This window comes from Mirounga leonina, unplaced genomic scaffold, assembly GCF_011800145.1.
Source record: "Mirounga leonina isolate KUSES-001 unplaced genomic scaffold, KU_Mleo_1.0 Mir_165, whole genome shotgun sequence".
NCBI lineage: Eukaryota > Metazoa > Chordata > Mammalia > Carnivora > Phocidae > Mirounga > Mirounga leonina.
Window position 1 is genome coordinate 77,770,453 of NW_023270415.1, and position 15,028 is coordinate 77,785,480.

Here is a 15,028-nt window from a genome sequence, read left to right on the forward strand (position 1 = left end):
TCCCAGGGTCCCCAATCCCACTCCTCCTTAAAACTCTGGCTCTTGAGCAAGCCTGTCATCTGTCTGCTTCCTCAAGGCGACAACTGTGATTCATCCTGGGATTGAAGGGTAAAATGTCCTTGGAATGATTTAATTGGGAGCATCGAGATGAATGACTGTGCCCTCTTGGAATGCTTTTAAGTGGAACAAAGTGACTCATGAAGCAATTATTACATTCAGACGAGACAGCAGAGGTCTGTCCAAAGTGCACATGTAGGAGAGAAAGCAGTGGGTTAGTGTACCTGAGTGGTTGAAGAAGGCTTCACAGCAGTGGTGATCACTGGAGTGGGCTTTGAAGGATAAAGAGGAGTTCTTCCAGGGGAAAGAGTGATCAAAGAGGGTCAGAGAAGGATATTCTAGGCAGAGAGAACAGGTGATGTCCCCCTCTTTGAGTTAGATGCTCTTTTAAAAAATGTAAATGCCTAAAGTAGGGTCACCCAAAATGCATGATCTCAGCCATTCACACTTTAGCATGAATCACGTTTGCTGGTTCTCCTTGTTAGGAGCTAGCTCACCACGGAGCCCTGACGCCCCATGACAGACGACACCACGCGTGCTTATTGTTCAAGTTCCCTCTGTACTTCAGTCACAGCCAGGACATCCATTCTCTCGCTCTTCCGCCTGCCTCACCTCCACTTTGCTCGGGCTTCTACTGCACTCACTAGTGGACCACTGTAACAGCCTGTGACCTCCCGTCTCTGCCCCAGCCCTACCTCTGCCAATCAATCCTGGACAGAGCAAGAGGAAGGACGACATAGCCTATCGCGCTGATCCCCTGCACACGACATTGCCGTGGCTAAGCAGGTTACAGGGTTTCCGAGCATCAGGTCACTGGTGACCTTCCCAGCCCCAGGTCTGGCCACACTGACCTCCCCGAGTCCCCCAGTGTGGCACGCCCTTTCCCTCACTGCCCTCTGCCCTGATGCTACTCTTCCTCACCCCTTCCCTCCACAACTGACAATTCATTCCTTTGGATTCAGATTAGAGCTCCTTCCCTCTGGGAAGTGTTTCTGGACGGCGTCCCAGTCTCAGGAACCTGGCCCTGTTTTGTATTTCCCTAGCGGACCGCCGGCACCACCAGCAAATGGATGATTCCTGGAGCGCTAGTCCCTGTCTGGGGTCAGCATGCCTCTCTAGGCTGCGCATACTGCCCCAACACGAGGGTGATCAAGTTACGTGCTCTGTAAAAACATGTTAAGTAAAGCAATAATTCAAGTTTCAAGGAAATGACACTCTCTCTTTTAAAAATGGGGGGCCAGGGGGGCTCCTGGGTGGCTCAGTCGTTAAGCGTCTGCCTTCGGCTCAGGTCATGGTCCCAGGATCCTGGGATCGAGCCCTGCATCGGGCTCCCTGCTCGGCGGGAAGCCTGCTTCTCCCTCTCCCCCTCCCCTTGCTTGTGTTCCCTCTCTCGCTATATCTCTCTCTGTCAAATAAATAAATAAAATCTTAAAATAAATAAATAAATAAATAAATAAATAAATAAAAATGGGGGGCCAGGGGCACCTGGGTAGCTCAGTCAGTTAAGAATCTGACTCTTGATTTCAGGTTAGGTCATGATCTCAGGGTCGTGAAACCGAGCCCTGCCTCGGGCTCCGTGCTGGGCATGGAGCCTGCTTGAGATTCTCTCTCTCCCTCTGCACCCCCCACCTCTCTCCCTCTCTTAAAAAAAAAAAAAAAGCGAAAGGATTTGGAAGGTCCCTACCAATGTCTGGTCTTGGAAGACAAAGGACTTAGGAAACTACTAGTCCATGGCAAGAGACAGATATAGATTCAGAGTCCTACATCCTGTTCTCTGCTTAAAGTCCCTCCCTCCGGGAAGCTCTCCATCGATCACCCCGGTGGTGAGCCCCTCTCTTCTGTGCTCCAGCCAACTACAACACTGGAGACAAATTATTCCTTAATGTTTCTCTCCTGTAATTAAAAATTACTTTTTCAATCTCCTTCTTTTTTCTGGCTAAATTGCAAACTCCACGAGGGTAGGTCTGGGGCTGACTTTCTGATGGTCGCTCCACTCCTCCTCCACCTGAGTGTTAAATATAACTGCTGTCTCAATGAGAGCAAAGCGTGGCTTAGGCTCAGGTTCCTCCACTGCAAAAAGGAGCCAACACCAACAGAGACACCTGTTGCCACCAGCGTGCTCGGTGGCCAATGTGCCGCACACGGCCACCCACTTACTGGGAGTGCTCCAGGAGAGAGCAGGTGACAGTGATTCAAAGGGGACATAAGGCGAGTGCTGGATGCAGTGGGACCTGGGCACATATCCAGGCCCCACCAGAGACCGGCTGCCCAACTACCAGCAACTTTCTGAAGTTACTAGAGCACCTCTATGATGTGAATTATTCCAGGAGCCATGAGGCAGCACAATAAAAATGGTCAGCACAAAGCCTAACACGTGTAAGGGCTCAACACATTTAGCTGACATAATTATGTTAAATGGTGACTGTGATGTGTGGTGACGTCATCACACCATCCCGGGGTGGTGGTGGGGGGGAACAGGAGGGGAGAGGGCGTGGGGAGAAAAGGATGCTCAAAGGGGGGAAATTCTTTCCCCTCCTGAGTCCCAGGCAAACCTTATAGGTGAACACGTTTCATTCTCCCCTTTAAGAAAAGAAGAAGAAACAGAGGCTCAGAGTGGTCACATGACTTGCCAAGCTCTCACAGGTCATCCGCGGAAGAATCTGACCTTAGCCCTGCCAGGTTTCCGTACTCGTACCCAGTGTTCTTGTCTGTGCACCTTGCTGCCTGCTCGCCTGCTGATCACTCAGTCTGTGTGGACTTGGTGTCTGCTGCCCTGCACCCTGAGACGGGGGCAAACACAGGGCAGTCTGGGAAGGGATTTTCCGACCCATCCTGGCCACCTAACATCCCACACACCTAGAAACCCTGGAGTGGAAGAAGGCCTCCGAAGGCAGGCGATGTGGAATAAAGGCCGTTTTCACTCATGAACAGGATGGTGCATAAATAAGCAATACTGTAGACTTTTGCATGAAAAGTCCACTTTCAGGGATTTATATTCTTCTGTGGAAATGACCTGTGGAATGCCGCCAGATTCATATGCGTGTGAACGCAATGCGCCAGAGAGTCAAAGCCCATCATTGCTGTGCGCTGGAGAGCAACTTGTTATTTGTTTTGCAAGATTTCAGTAAATCAGATAATCGTTTAAATGAGAAAGCTTTAAATGAATTCTGGTGGAGAGGGTAAGTACAACAGTGCTTGACATCTTAATTCTTGGAACAGCAAACATCATTAAACACATTTTTTTAAACCATAAAACAGGTTTTTCGTTAAATAACTATTGTGTTTTCCCGATGACTTCTGATTCTTCCCCAGGTAGTGAACCTTAGAGCATGGTGCTCCCAGATTTCAAACAGCTGTTCCTCCACACTCAGCTATCTGCCCCCACGCTGAAGCTTATGCAGCTTGCTCCCCGAGCAGGTGTCCCGCTGGAGAAATGAGCTGCAGCGAAGCATGGGGCCGAATAGAGAGCCGAGTTCTAGGTGCGCACCTGCCCGCCGCAGGGAAATTATCTGGGTATACTGGGTTCTGCTTCCTTATGTCAGTCATCAGGAAGTAAAAATGGGGACTAATCCTAATTGTTCCCAAAGTCGAATTATGCCTTTTGTGGTCCCCAGGCACTTTTCATCTGTTAGAAAATGTATTTAAAATCCTATTTTCATGACGGCATTGATATAATTACCTATCATCTAGCTAGCTAGCTAGTCAACACACACTTTTTGATTTTACAAGACATTAAAACATTCCATCTGTCCCCAAAGTATTGTAGTCACTGGGTCCTGGGTCTACTGTGTCTTAGGGCTAAGTAGGCAGTGGTCACCCCTCAAACAGGATCGAGAACCTAATGCCACGCCATCTCCCTTCATCGGTACCTCCAACACTGAGTGAGCACCTGCAGTGTGCCAGCAACTCGAATGGGCACTGAGGGCTACAGAAATGAAGATGCCCACCAGGTGGGGGCTGAGGCTGCCATTCCCATGAGCGCTGTGTCACCAACTCCTTGTCCCGTCCCTGGACATAGTAGGCGCTTGATGAATATCAGATGAGTGAATAGACCAATGACAGCATCTCTGCTCACGGAGACATCACACGCCAGAGGTAATCTAGTGATGTGTTCACATAGCAGTAATGATGGTCTGGGCCTTAGCTATGGGACTCTGTATCCTCGTGAAGGGAATACGAGGATGTTTACAATAACAAGCAAGGGTAAATTTAAAGCAAGGGTAAAGTACAAAGAGCCCAATAAAAATGGAGGCAAAGAGGTAAAAAAGGAGCATGCCTAGGAGGTGGGAGATGTCTGTCTGGAAGGCAGCTCCATGCCTCAGTTTCCATCTCCACCCAGCCCCACCAGACACGTGCCTGCCTTCAGTGAGGGCCCATCACGACACGGGGCTCAACATGGAAGGTTATGTAAAGCTCAGCACTCCGTGTGCCTGTGCTGGGGGGAAGGGCTCTTCCAGGACGATGCTGTTTTACAATTCTCTGTAATCCTACTTAAAGGGGAAGTAGCTCCAGATCCGCAATCTAGCATACTCTCTCAATGACATGCTCCTGGGTCTGGAAAGCATGACCTAAGTCATGTTGAGGATGGAGGGGTTTCACTTCGGTGGCGGATACATTCATCTCCGACATATTCATCTGCTCTGCACGGCGTCTGTGATTTCCACGGGTGAGCCAAGGACCTGGGAGGCTCAAACTGCCCGCTAGAACACATCGATTGGAAAGTGAAATATCTAGCAGTCTCCTTGCAAGGGCGTTGGTTCTCTTGCATTCAGATGTTCTCAGATTCCAGGGTTTCTGACCTGTTCCTTCAGCAAAGGCTTCCCGAGCACATGCACTGCGCCCTGCACACACAGGCAGACAAAGCAGAACCACGCCCAGCCTTGCAGAGTGGGAGTCCTGCCCCTTCTTTGCTTAACCATTAACCTCCTCATGGCCAAAGCCCGGGTGGAGAGAGGGCAAGAGGCTGCTCAGCTGCATAACTGAAGAGCTGGAACTTAAACTCTGTCCCAGGTTCCTCATCTGTCAAAGGAAATACAAGGTCGAGGAGACAGATGGAGCCCTTGTGCGTCCAGGGCTTAACAGAGCAGGTGTTCAAACATCTGATGTAAAACGACTGGCGTCTCACTTTACACACTAGTGCAGAATTGTAAACCTTCAATTACTGCTTTGTCTCGTTCACTAGGCCCCAGGACCCACTGAGGGAGAGACCGGGGTGCATTCATGTTAGCCCTGTGGTACATGGGTGCCAGCACAAAGTAGGGGCTAAATACATGACCGACGGAGGAGCACACGGCGCAGTCAGGTCCCTGCCCATGGAGGCCGAGCTCTGAGGACAGAGAGACCTGAAGCCCGTGCTTCCCCACCAGGCGCTGCCATCCTGCCCCCAGGGAGTGGAACAACGCTAGGATTTCCGTGATGCTGGGGGTGGGGGGCTGCGCAGGGGCTGTACCTGGAGGGAAAAAGGGATTATTTGGATTTGGACTCCTGATCTTCAATGAGAGCTTGCCAGAACCTGAACACTTACTAAGTGTGACAGCAGATTTCATGTGTCCATTTTGCCAGGCCACAATACCCAGCTCCTCAGTCAAGCACTATTCTAGGTGTTTCTGTAAAGTTATGTTTTAGAAGAGATTAGCATTTAAATCATCAGACTCTGAGGAAAGCAGATTATCCTCCATAATCGGGGTGGGTCTCACCCAATCAGCTGAAGATCTTCATAGAAAGACTGACCCCCGCCCCACGGCCCCCACCCCGCCCCGGCACCAAGAAGAAAGCATCTGGTCATTGGATCAGACTGCCTCTGGGCTCAAACTGCAACTCGTGCTTGGGTCTCCAGCCCGCTGGACTGACCTGATGATTTTGGACTTACCAGCCTCCATAATCACACAGAACAATCCCTTAGAATACATCTGTGTGTGTATATACATACACACATCCTCCTGGTTCTGTTTCTCTGGAGAATCTGGACTAATAAATCAAGCATGTATCAAATGCCCCTGGTTGCACGGGCAGTGACGGGAATATCACAGGGAAAACAGCAGAGAAAGGACTGAGGGGAGGCCCCAGCACGATCTCATCCTATCCTCTTTATACACACGGGGAAACTGAGACCCAGAGAGGGCAAATGTCTGACTCAAGGTCGCACAGCAGGTTAGTGCTGAAAGCCAAGAACAAAACCACACCTAAGACCCTTCATTCAATGTCCTACCCACAAGACCACATGGGGGCTTCCAGAGTAACATTCAATTTAATTATGTGAATAAACTAAAAGTAAAATAATCCAACAGAGGGTTTTACCGAGCACTTTGTGCCAGGCTCTACACTCCAGGCTTTAATATGCTTATTTCATTTAATCTTCTCAGCAACCCTGCAAGGCAGGCATTAGTGTCCCTTTTTGACAGATAAGCCGAAAATCAGAGAAGGGAAAATAATTCCCGTAGGGCAAAGCTGCTGGCTTGTGATGGGGAGGGGATGTGAGCTCCAACTCTAAATCTGAGGCTCCAGCCACCTGGGTGCAGCAGGAAAGAGTGGGGCTGCACACAGGGAGGGAGGGGCCCGGCTAATGGGAAAGGGACCCTGGCCTCCCATGATTTTTCATGCGGTCAGCTGCTTTTGCTCCTGAACTCTAGTTTCTGTAAATGTCTTTGCACAGAAAGGCTTATTTTGAAGGGAACACCTGGTGTCTAATCCTTCCAGCTGATGCTGCAGTCTGTGTGGATCCCCATGTTATTTGCTAATGCACTGGGCTTCTTGGGGATTTGGATGCACAGCTCCTAGGGGAGGAAGGGGGAGTGGATTTTAGTCTCTGCTTGGCAGCCCTTGCCTGGTGGGAAGGCATGGGGTGGGTGCGCAGCACTGAGCCCGCATAATTGGATGGGACCCAAATGGAAAATACACAGGAAAAGAATCAGGTCCTGAAAATAACCCATTGAGCTAAGCTCCATGAGCAAGTTCACTGCTGAGCACCCACAAATAAGCTATTTTATCTGACTCTTGTAAAAGACAGGGATGTCTTCTTTGACACACATCCCCAAAAATAGCCAAGAAAAGAAATGGGGGGGAACTATACTGTATCATGTGCCTGCTATGGGTCTATTTTTGTACTGTCTTTATACATATTAACTCTTGAGATCCTTTCTAAAAGCAGGTATTACCCCATTCTCGTGTTGAGAAATTGAGTTTCCAAGGGTGAGTCAAACTCCACCAAGTCACAGGGCTCTGAGGGGCACATCAGGTGTCTGAGACCATAATCTTCGCTCTCCCATGTCACACCGCCTCAAGATCAGGGACCTGGCTGGGTCATGCCTAGCCTCTCAGATGCCACAGAGTCAGTGTGCCCTGCCTGAGCGTGCCCCAAGTCTAGGGCTCTGAACAGTCTTCAAGGGCAGCCCTGCACATTGCGGGGGCTGGGCATGGGGTGCCGAGTGAGCTGGCCTCTATCCCCAGCCACACGCACCCACACGGAGAGAGAACGAAGGCTAGGAAATCAGAGAGTGCTTCTCAGAGGTGGTGGCATCTGAACGAGGCATCAGATGGGAGACACTGTATCATAATCATCCTCATAGGCTCCTGTGGACCCAGCAAAAGCCCTGTCTTGGAATACGTGTCAAAAATGCTTTGAACTGATCTAGGACCTCTGATATTCCCTAAAGTCCTATGCCACATTACATGGAAAATGGTCCGAGCTGGAGATTTTCAGGTAGATCTCCTGGGGAGGCTCTGGGGCCAGCACGTGCTGGGAGTGAGGAGGGGGACCCAGCTGAGGGGGTAGTGGAGATGTGATGAGGTCACAACAAAGGTTTCAGTCCACCCACGGGGAGTCTGGAGCCAGGCTGGGCCTGCAGCAGGGGGTCGGGGCTGGTCCAGGGAAGCCCACGGGATCCACTAATGATGCACAGTCGCTGTGTGGCCGTGGGGATGCAGAGGGAGCTGGGAGTCCCTGCCTTCCACTCCTTCCCAATCCCATGTCCGAGCCTGGAAGCCATCTCCATGCATGAAGCAATGCAGACACGTCACCACCACCCCCACCCCAGGCGGGCTGGTCTCCCGCTTTCCACTCCCTTGTTACTATCTGCTGGGTCCAGTGTCAACGCTAAGTACGTGGTTCCCAGAGACTCAGTGGCCGCCCGAGGTCCTACATCTATAGGTCACTGGAGTCCACCTTCAAGAAAGTTCTGTGCTGCTTCTGGGCACAGAGCCCTGTCCTGGGTCTGGGTCCCCTGTCCCGCAGGAGGGTCGGCAGCTCTCTCCTCAGCTCCTCACAGGAGAACATGACACAGAGGCTTGAACCAGATGGACGCATGACTGAGGGCAGCTTCTGCAGCCAGGCCTCCTGGCTGGGGCGCAGGCTGGGAGAGCTGACGTCACAGGAGAGCCAGCAGCGTGCAGAACCCGCTGTGCTGGACGCCGTGAGCAGGGAGCGGGGCTGCATAGGACAGGGCAGCGCCTCTTCTGGGGCAGCGGGTGGGCAGGCTGAGTGCGGAGTGGCCCTCCCGATGGGGGTGGGCATCAGCTGACCAGCTAGGAATCTGAGTGAGAGAATGTCCTCTCTCTGCCTGCCTTCCGGCTGGGACACCAGTGTTCTCCTGCCTGCACACTCGAGCTCAGACTGGAACCCCACCACCGGCTCGGCTCTCCTGGGTCCCCAGCCGGCAGGGGACAGGGCTTGGGACTTCTCAGCTTCCATCATCATGTGAGCCAATTGTTTTCAAAAGATTTCTCTCTCTATATATATATATTGCATGTACATAAATATGTCAATGCTCGTTGGAAATACTATAATCTGTTCCTCCATCTATCTATCTCTTGTTGGTTCTGTTTCTCTGGAGAAGCTAGACTAATGTAGGCTGGTTATTTCTGAGCAGGTCCCTGATAAAAATAATCCTTTGTCGGCTCAGGAGAGATATGGGCAGAGTGATGCTGAGTGTGGCCAAAGACATGCGCCTCACAGAGGGGTAAGGATGGGTGTTGATGGAGAAGAGAGAACAAGGGAAAGGTCAGGGTATGCATAGTTATTGAGCACCTACTGAGTACCAGCACTGGGCTAGGAACTTTATATTCATTATAGCAACGGCTACACACACCACCCCAGAAGAGGATCACGCTTTCATGACCTCACCCTTCAGGGGGGCAAAGTGAGACTCAGAAAAGTGAGCAAGTGAGAGACGGAGCCAAGTTTTGAAAACGGTTCAAGGCCAAGGGGCTTTCCAGGTTCCCACGTGGTCCAGGGGAGGCCCCTCACAACACGCCCTGAAGGGGGACCACCCAGAGGAGACGCGTATGAGGACCCCAGGGCCAGCGTCTACCCCAGGCCCTGGCATTAGGAATATGTTTGACAGAAAGGCAGGGACGGATGGACAGGTGAGAGGAAGGGACACACACACCCTGCAAAACCGAGGGCGGCCTTGGGGCCACGTCCCGTGCGGACCATACCTCTGAGGAAGTCGGCTTGCAGTATCCAGCTCCGAAGACCAGGTTTTCCAGAGAGAGGCTAGATTGTTCTGGTCCCGTGTCTGGCCCGCCTTTACCAAGCCAGGAGCCTCTTCCCGGACGGGTAAAACTGAAAGGCAGGGAGATTGAAGAGGGAAACAGTGTGAAGAAAGTGATGGTGTCATGAGCTCAGCCCCTCGGGGCTGTCAGTGACTCGCTGCAAGATAAGTCATCTAGAAGAAGTTTGCCCCCCCACCCAGAACGCTGGCCCAACGAGGCGGCGCAACTGGCATGAGATCCTGGAAGGCAAAATGGCACACATCCTACTCTGTGGACAAAAGAATGCCCCTAAAGGCCAACCATGTGCCTGCTGAGAGTCACTGAGGCAGAGCTCCAAGGCCATGGGACTGGAGGGACAGTTTGGACAGGCTCCAGGCCAGAAGGACGGGGCCTCCATCCACTACAGTCTGGGTCCTGCTTCTACTCCCTTCAGGGCACAATCCGGGGTGCGCTCCTTCAACCCTGCCCCTGCCGAGCCTCTGTTTGTTCTTCTGTAGAAGGTGCAACCAGAGCCCCCTCCAGGGCAGGTGCTCAAGAAATAATCCTGGAATGATTTAGTCCAAGCGTCCCACGTGCCTGCTTAAAATCCTGACAGGGAAATAAAGCTCCTGTCATATTTCTGTTTAATTCATTTATGCAAATACGTATTAGGTGCAAGCCACATAGCGGGCAGAGTGTTAGGTGGCCGGGGGCCAGAGGACACAGGCACGACCCCCTCTGTGAAGACTTTTGGTCTAGGGAGGGAGGCAGATGTAACAGGATGAAGGCAAACTCAGAACAGTGTTAGGGGTGATCCTCATGGAGAAGGGCCCAGCGGTTAGAGGCCGGTCCGCCCCGGCTCCGAGCCCAGCAGCAACACCCATAAGCTCCATGACAGGGGTACGTTTTTAGCCTCTGAGTGCCTCTGAAAGGCTGACACGTGGGAAGGGTGGGTTCCAGCGCTTTCCCCAGAGGCTCTGAAGATTCCACGAGATCAGCCCAACACGGCTGTAAGTACAGGGTCAGGCAAAAATGATTCCATAAATGCTCTAACTGCTGTCAATAATACCACAAATACAGTAAAATTTCACAAAACCATTACTGTCTCTATATCGCTATTATTGATAACACCACAAATATAATCGAGTGTAATGTAATCACTACTCTGATTTGCTTGGAACTGCGATTTCAGCAAGTGTACAGTTTAGCTACAAATGGATGAAAGGAACATTGCAGGGAAACAGAGAATGTGCGCGTGAGCAGCGATGCTCAAGGCACATTCGGGGACAGACTGCCAATGCATAACAGGAGTGACTGGTTATTTTACTTTACGGTGGGCTCGATTGGCTTTTGCAGTGGATCTGAATTCCTCACGTGAAATCCATCTCTCCCCATTTAAGGATGAAAAATCAGATTCTCTTCTTCGGGGTGTATCAGGAAAGGCGGAAGGTCTTTTGAGGTTAAATTTTAATTTCACACCTGCTTCTCCCTGATTGGATTTAACTGATGATGTGAAACTCGCTTTTCTGGAAGAACTAGAGCTCGCGCTGTTTGACAGGTATTTCCCATCATTTTAAAGGGTTCCCTCTGTTCCCAGCCACTGTGAGCTAACTAACAGAAATGCTTCCTGTAAAATCCAGAGAACAGAAGACAGTTCTATTTTTACCCCCATCCCGGGAGAAGCCAGGCTCTGACGCTGGATGTCTATTCATGCTCCTCTCTGCTGCATCTGATTTGCAAGGAGCTCTTTCCATCAGAAGGTTACATTTTCTACAAGGAGTTTCCAGATCCCAAATCCTCGTTAGATAGTATCAGCACTCCCAGCAGCAAGAGGAGTGACACCTGCTTCTCAATGTGAACCCTTAATCTCCTAACGGGACCCTAGCTGGTCCTCCTACCTCTACCCTGATGTCACTTCCAGCCCAGCCCATTCTAGCCATGGGAGGGATCTTCACAAAATGGGTCTAATCAAGTGATGCTCTTGCTGAAAATCCCCCATGTCTCCTTCTTAGACAGTAAACAGATTCTCAGTTCTGTAACCTGTCATTGGTTATACTGTTAAATGTGACCTTTACCCTCCCCAATTTATTTCTCACTGTCACAATCTCTATCCCCCCGGGTCCAGCTCAAAGCCTGTTTCCTCTCTAAAGCCCGCCCTGGTTTCCCCCGAGCAGAACTACTTCTTCCCCAAGCTTGAAATTTCCTCAATTCAGTACGTGCTTGTGAGGCACTAGCCAGGGAGGCTGAGAGCAGGGCCTGCAACAAGGCAGGCAATGCATAGATATTAATCCATTAAATGCAGGGCCAAGGGTTCTCTGTGTACTATCTCATTCAATCCTCCTAATAACCTCCCGGCATGCACGGACGCAGAAGCCCAGGGAGCTGAAGTCACGTGCTTGAGCTAACAAGCTTAATCGGCAGGAGGCTCAGAACAGAACCCAGGTCCCTCACACCCCAGAGCCCACACTTTAACCACATCCTACATCATGCTCCCAGGATGGTTTGCACCACCGAACCAAGGTTAGATACTTAAGCACGTCTCTGCCCTGCCAGGCTCCAAGCCTTTTAGGGTCCCGGATCTGATCTGTTCATCCCAGAGCTTCCTGGCTTGGCCTTTCCAGAAATGGCTAAAGCCTAGGACACCCACCACTAACGGAGCACATGTGCACCATGTGTGACACAGAATGTGCGCTTCATCTCATTGTACCCCTGTCATCTCTGCTGGGTGAGTCTCACTGCTCATTTCTTAAGTTCCTTCCTTCCTTCCTTCCTTCCTCCCTCCCTCCCTCCCTCCCTCCCTTCCTTCCTTCTCTCCTCCCTCCCTCCCTCCCTTCCTTCCGTCCTCCCTCCCTCCCTCCCCTATTTCAATGTTGAAACCGATGTCTAGAGAAGTTAGACACCTCTCCAAGGACCCCCAGAAATTACCTGGCAGTGCTAGACATCAGGATGGGCCTGATGCAGCCGAGGCACAAGAGCTCCATCTCAGGGACCCAGAACCGCCTGCAGGGAGCTCTGCTTTTCCCAGCCGGGCTATTGGCTCACCTTCAGCGGTGAGAGCCGGCCACTCACAGGACACTGGCCATCTGCCCTGCATCCCTGACAGCAGACAGACTATGTCCTCATGTCTACGCCAGGGCCACTCTTCACCAAGCCTCGGAGCGAGCTCACAGCCAGGGGGTATCCTCTGCAGGATCATCATACTTTGGACTGCTTTCTGGACTCTATGTCTCCTGCAATTTCCCAAATTCAGGTCTGCTTTCCTTTGATTCTGCAATGTTTCTGTCAAACTCGGCGCAGCCTCTGCCATATGATAATGCTGTCAGTGCAGACGGGCTCCCTCCATCCCACTCTGCACTCCTGGAGGGAAAAGTCTATGGTGATGTCTCCTTAGTATACTGTGTGTGTCCTAACACCGTTCCCGGGACAGCAGGCCCTCCGTACAGCCGTGGAGAAAGAACCATGACTAGTCCCGTGGTCTCCCTTACAGTGGTCCAGTTTCCATGGATGAGCCCAATCCTCGATGGGCAGGAGAATGTCCACACTCACCAGCAGAGGCCAGGGGCCAGGCGCTCCACTCACACAGCCCAGGACACCAGCTCCCTCCACCCCCAGTGCCCTTGGCTCCATTCTCAGGCCCTGAGCTAACCCCCCATGGGCTCTCCCCAGGTCAAAACCCAACGCTGCCCAAGGCCCGCCCTATGCGGTGCCCCCTTTTCTCTCAGAAACTATGCTCTTTAGCCCACCAAGACTTTATCTCTGGGCGACACTCCTCAGTTTGAGGATTATGGTTGATGTGATACATAGGCGTCCTGTCTACCATTCAAGGTCAGTGTCTGAATTAGCCCCATCAGCAAGCACAGCCCAGGTGGAGCTCGGCTGAGGGGCCCAGGGACTGAGTGAAGGCCTCCAGGAACAGCATCTCTTGGCCACGTCACCTGGTCAGGATCCAGGTTCCTCCTTCCCTACTCCTGACCCCGGCAGCCCATCAGAGCCTGGGCCTTACCCAACAATAAACCGTGGGGACCAGAGTCTCTCCCACAGGCACTTTAACTCCCCGCACTGAGAAGCTGTCCTGAAAAGGGACACTGGGAAGTTAGCTCCATCCTGAGACTCCAGGCTGCAAGAGTCTCTCTCTGGGGCACCTGGGTGGCTCAGTTGGTTAAGCGACTGCCTTCAGCTCAGGTCATGATCCTGGAGTCCCTGGATCGAGTCCCGCATCGGGCTCCCTGCTTAGCAGGGAGTCTGCTTCGTCCTCTGACCCTATCCCCTCTCATGTGTTCTCTCTCTCATTCTCTCTCTCTCAAATAAATAAAATCTTAAAAAAAAGAAAAAGAGTCTCTCTCTGAATGTCCCTTTGCACACTTGAGCAACTCATGCCCACGTGCACGGGCAAGGTTTCGAACTGACCTGGCGTATGTCTGGCCATGCCAGGCACAAAACACAGTGTACCAGCTCTGTTCTTCCATTTGTGGCATTCCTGAAACCTCAGCACTTCGTGGGCTTTCACTGATGCGGAGAACACAGGGCCACACACGGGGTCCTGCTTTGGAACAAACAGCAAGCTGGGAGGGGGCAGAAGACAGAGCCCCTGCCCCGGGCCTGGCCACATCCTCATCTGAGAGACACTAAAATCTTCTGTGCATGGCCACATGAGTGCTCCTGGTTTAGAGATGAAGACTGTGTGTCTCAGGGACATGCAGGGACTTCTCAGATAAGCCACCGGGAGAAAAAACAAAGCCTGGCATGGGGCCCAGGTTGGATCTGTCTCCAGCGTAGCCAGGTCTGAGCCACTGTTGGCAGGTTTTCAGACTGGCTCCCTGCCCGTGCACCCCTGACTCCTGATGCCCCCCCCCCCATCCCCCCCCCCCCCCCCCCCCCCGCTCCTGAGGGAGGCCCAGAGCCTCAACTGTCAGCCTGGGAGACGCTCCTCTGGTCTGCACCCATCAATCCCGGCCAGCCCCGTGCCCCTCAGCTGTGCTGGGGACAGAGCGTCCCAAGAAACCCAGAGCGGCGCCCCTGCACCTCCAAGATCGTAGTCATCGCTTCCTACCTGATCAAGGGCTGCTGCAGAGCCACAAGGGCAGCGTGGACAGTCACCGAGATGACTGACAGGTGGAAATAGTCGAACATGACGGGGACCTGGTGATGCAGACCTCTCCGGGGGTGGAAGTGTAGGCCAAGCGTGCGGCTGCTGATCAGGGGGGCCCCCGCCACGTCCTGCAGCCTGGAAGGCAGGTGAGTGAGTGCCCGTGAGTGATGGCAGGCCATCCCTGCCATCACCCAGGCAGGTCTGTGTGAGAGCCTCATCCGGGACAACCACCATGCACACAGCATCTTATTCAATCCCTACAATCACCCTGTCTGGTAGAAATCATTTCTCCCGTGAATGGCAGATGAAGAAACTCCGTGTCCAAGAAGAAAAAGAAGGCAGGAGGCATCTCACAGCTACTTCTCAGCAGCCCCCAGGGCTCATGCGCTGTGGCCACGGGCACCAAGCCCCCCG

The 15,028-nt window shown here is 52.2% G+C and overlaps 1 protein-coding gene across 1 annotated transcript in view; it reads right to left on the minus strand.

Moving 5' to 3' along the window:
• Positions 1-15,028, minus strand: part of FAM135B (family with sequence similarity 135 member B) — a 173,125-nt gene that overhangs the window by 66,672 nt on the left and 91,425 nt on the right. The window contains exons 5-6 of the mRNA XM_035011112.1: positions 14,576-14,749; positions 9,490-9,616 (exon numbers count right to left, since the gene is read on the minus strand). Coding sequence (XP_034867003.1) covers positions 9,490-9,616; positions 14,576-14,749 — 301 coding nt within the window. The remainder of the gene's footprint in view (positions 1-9,489; positions 9,617-14,575; positions 14,750-15,028) is intronic.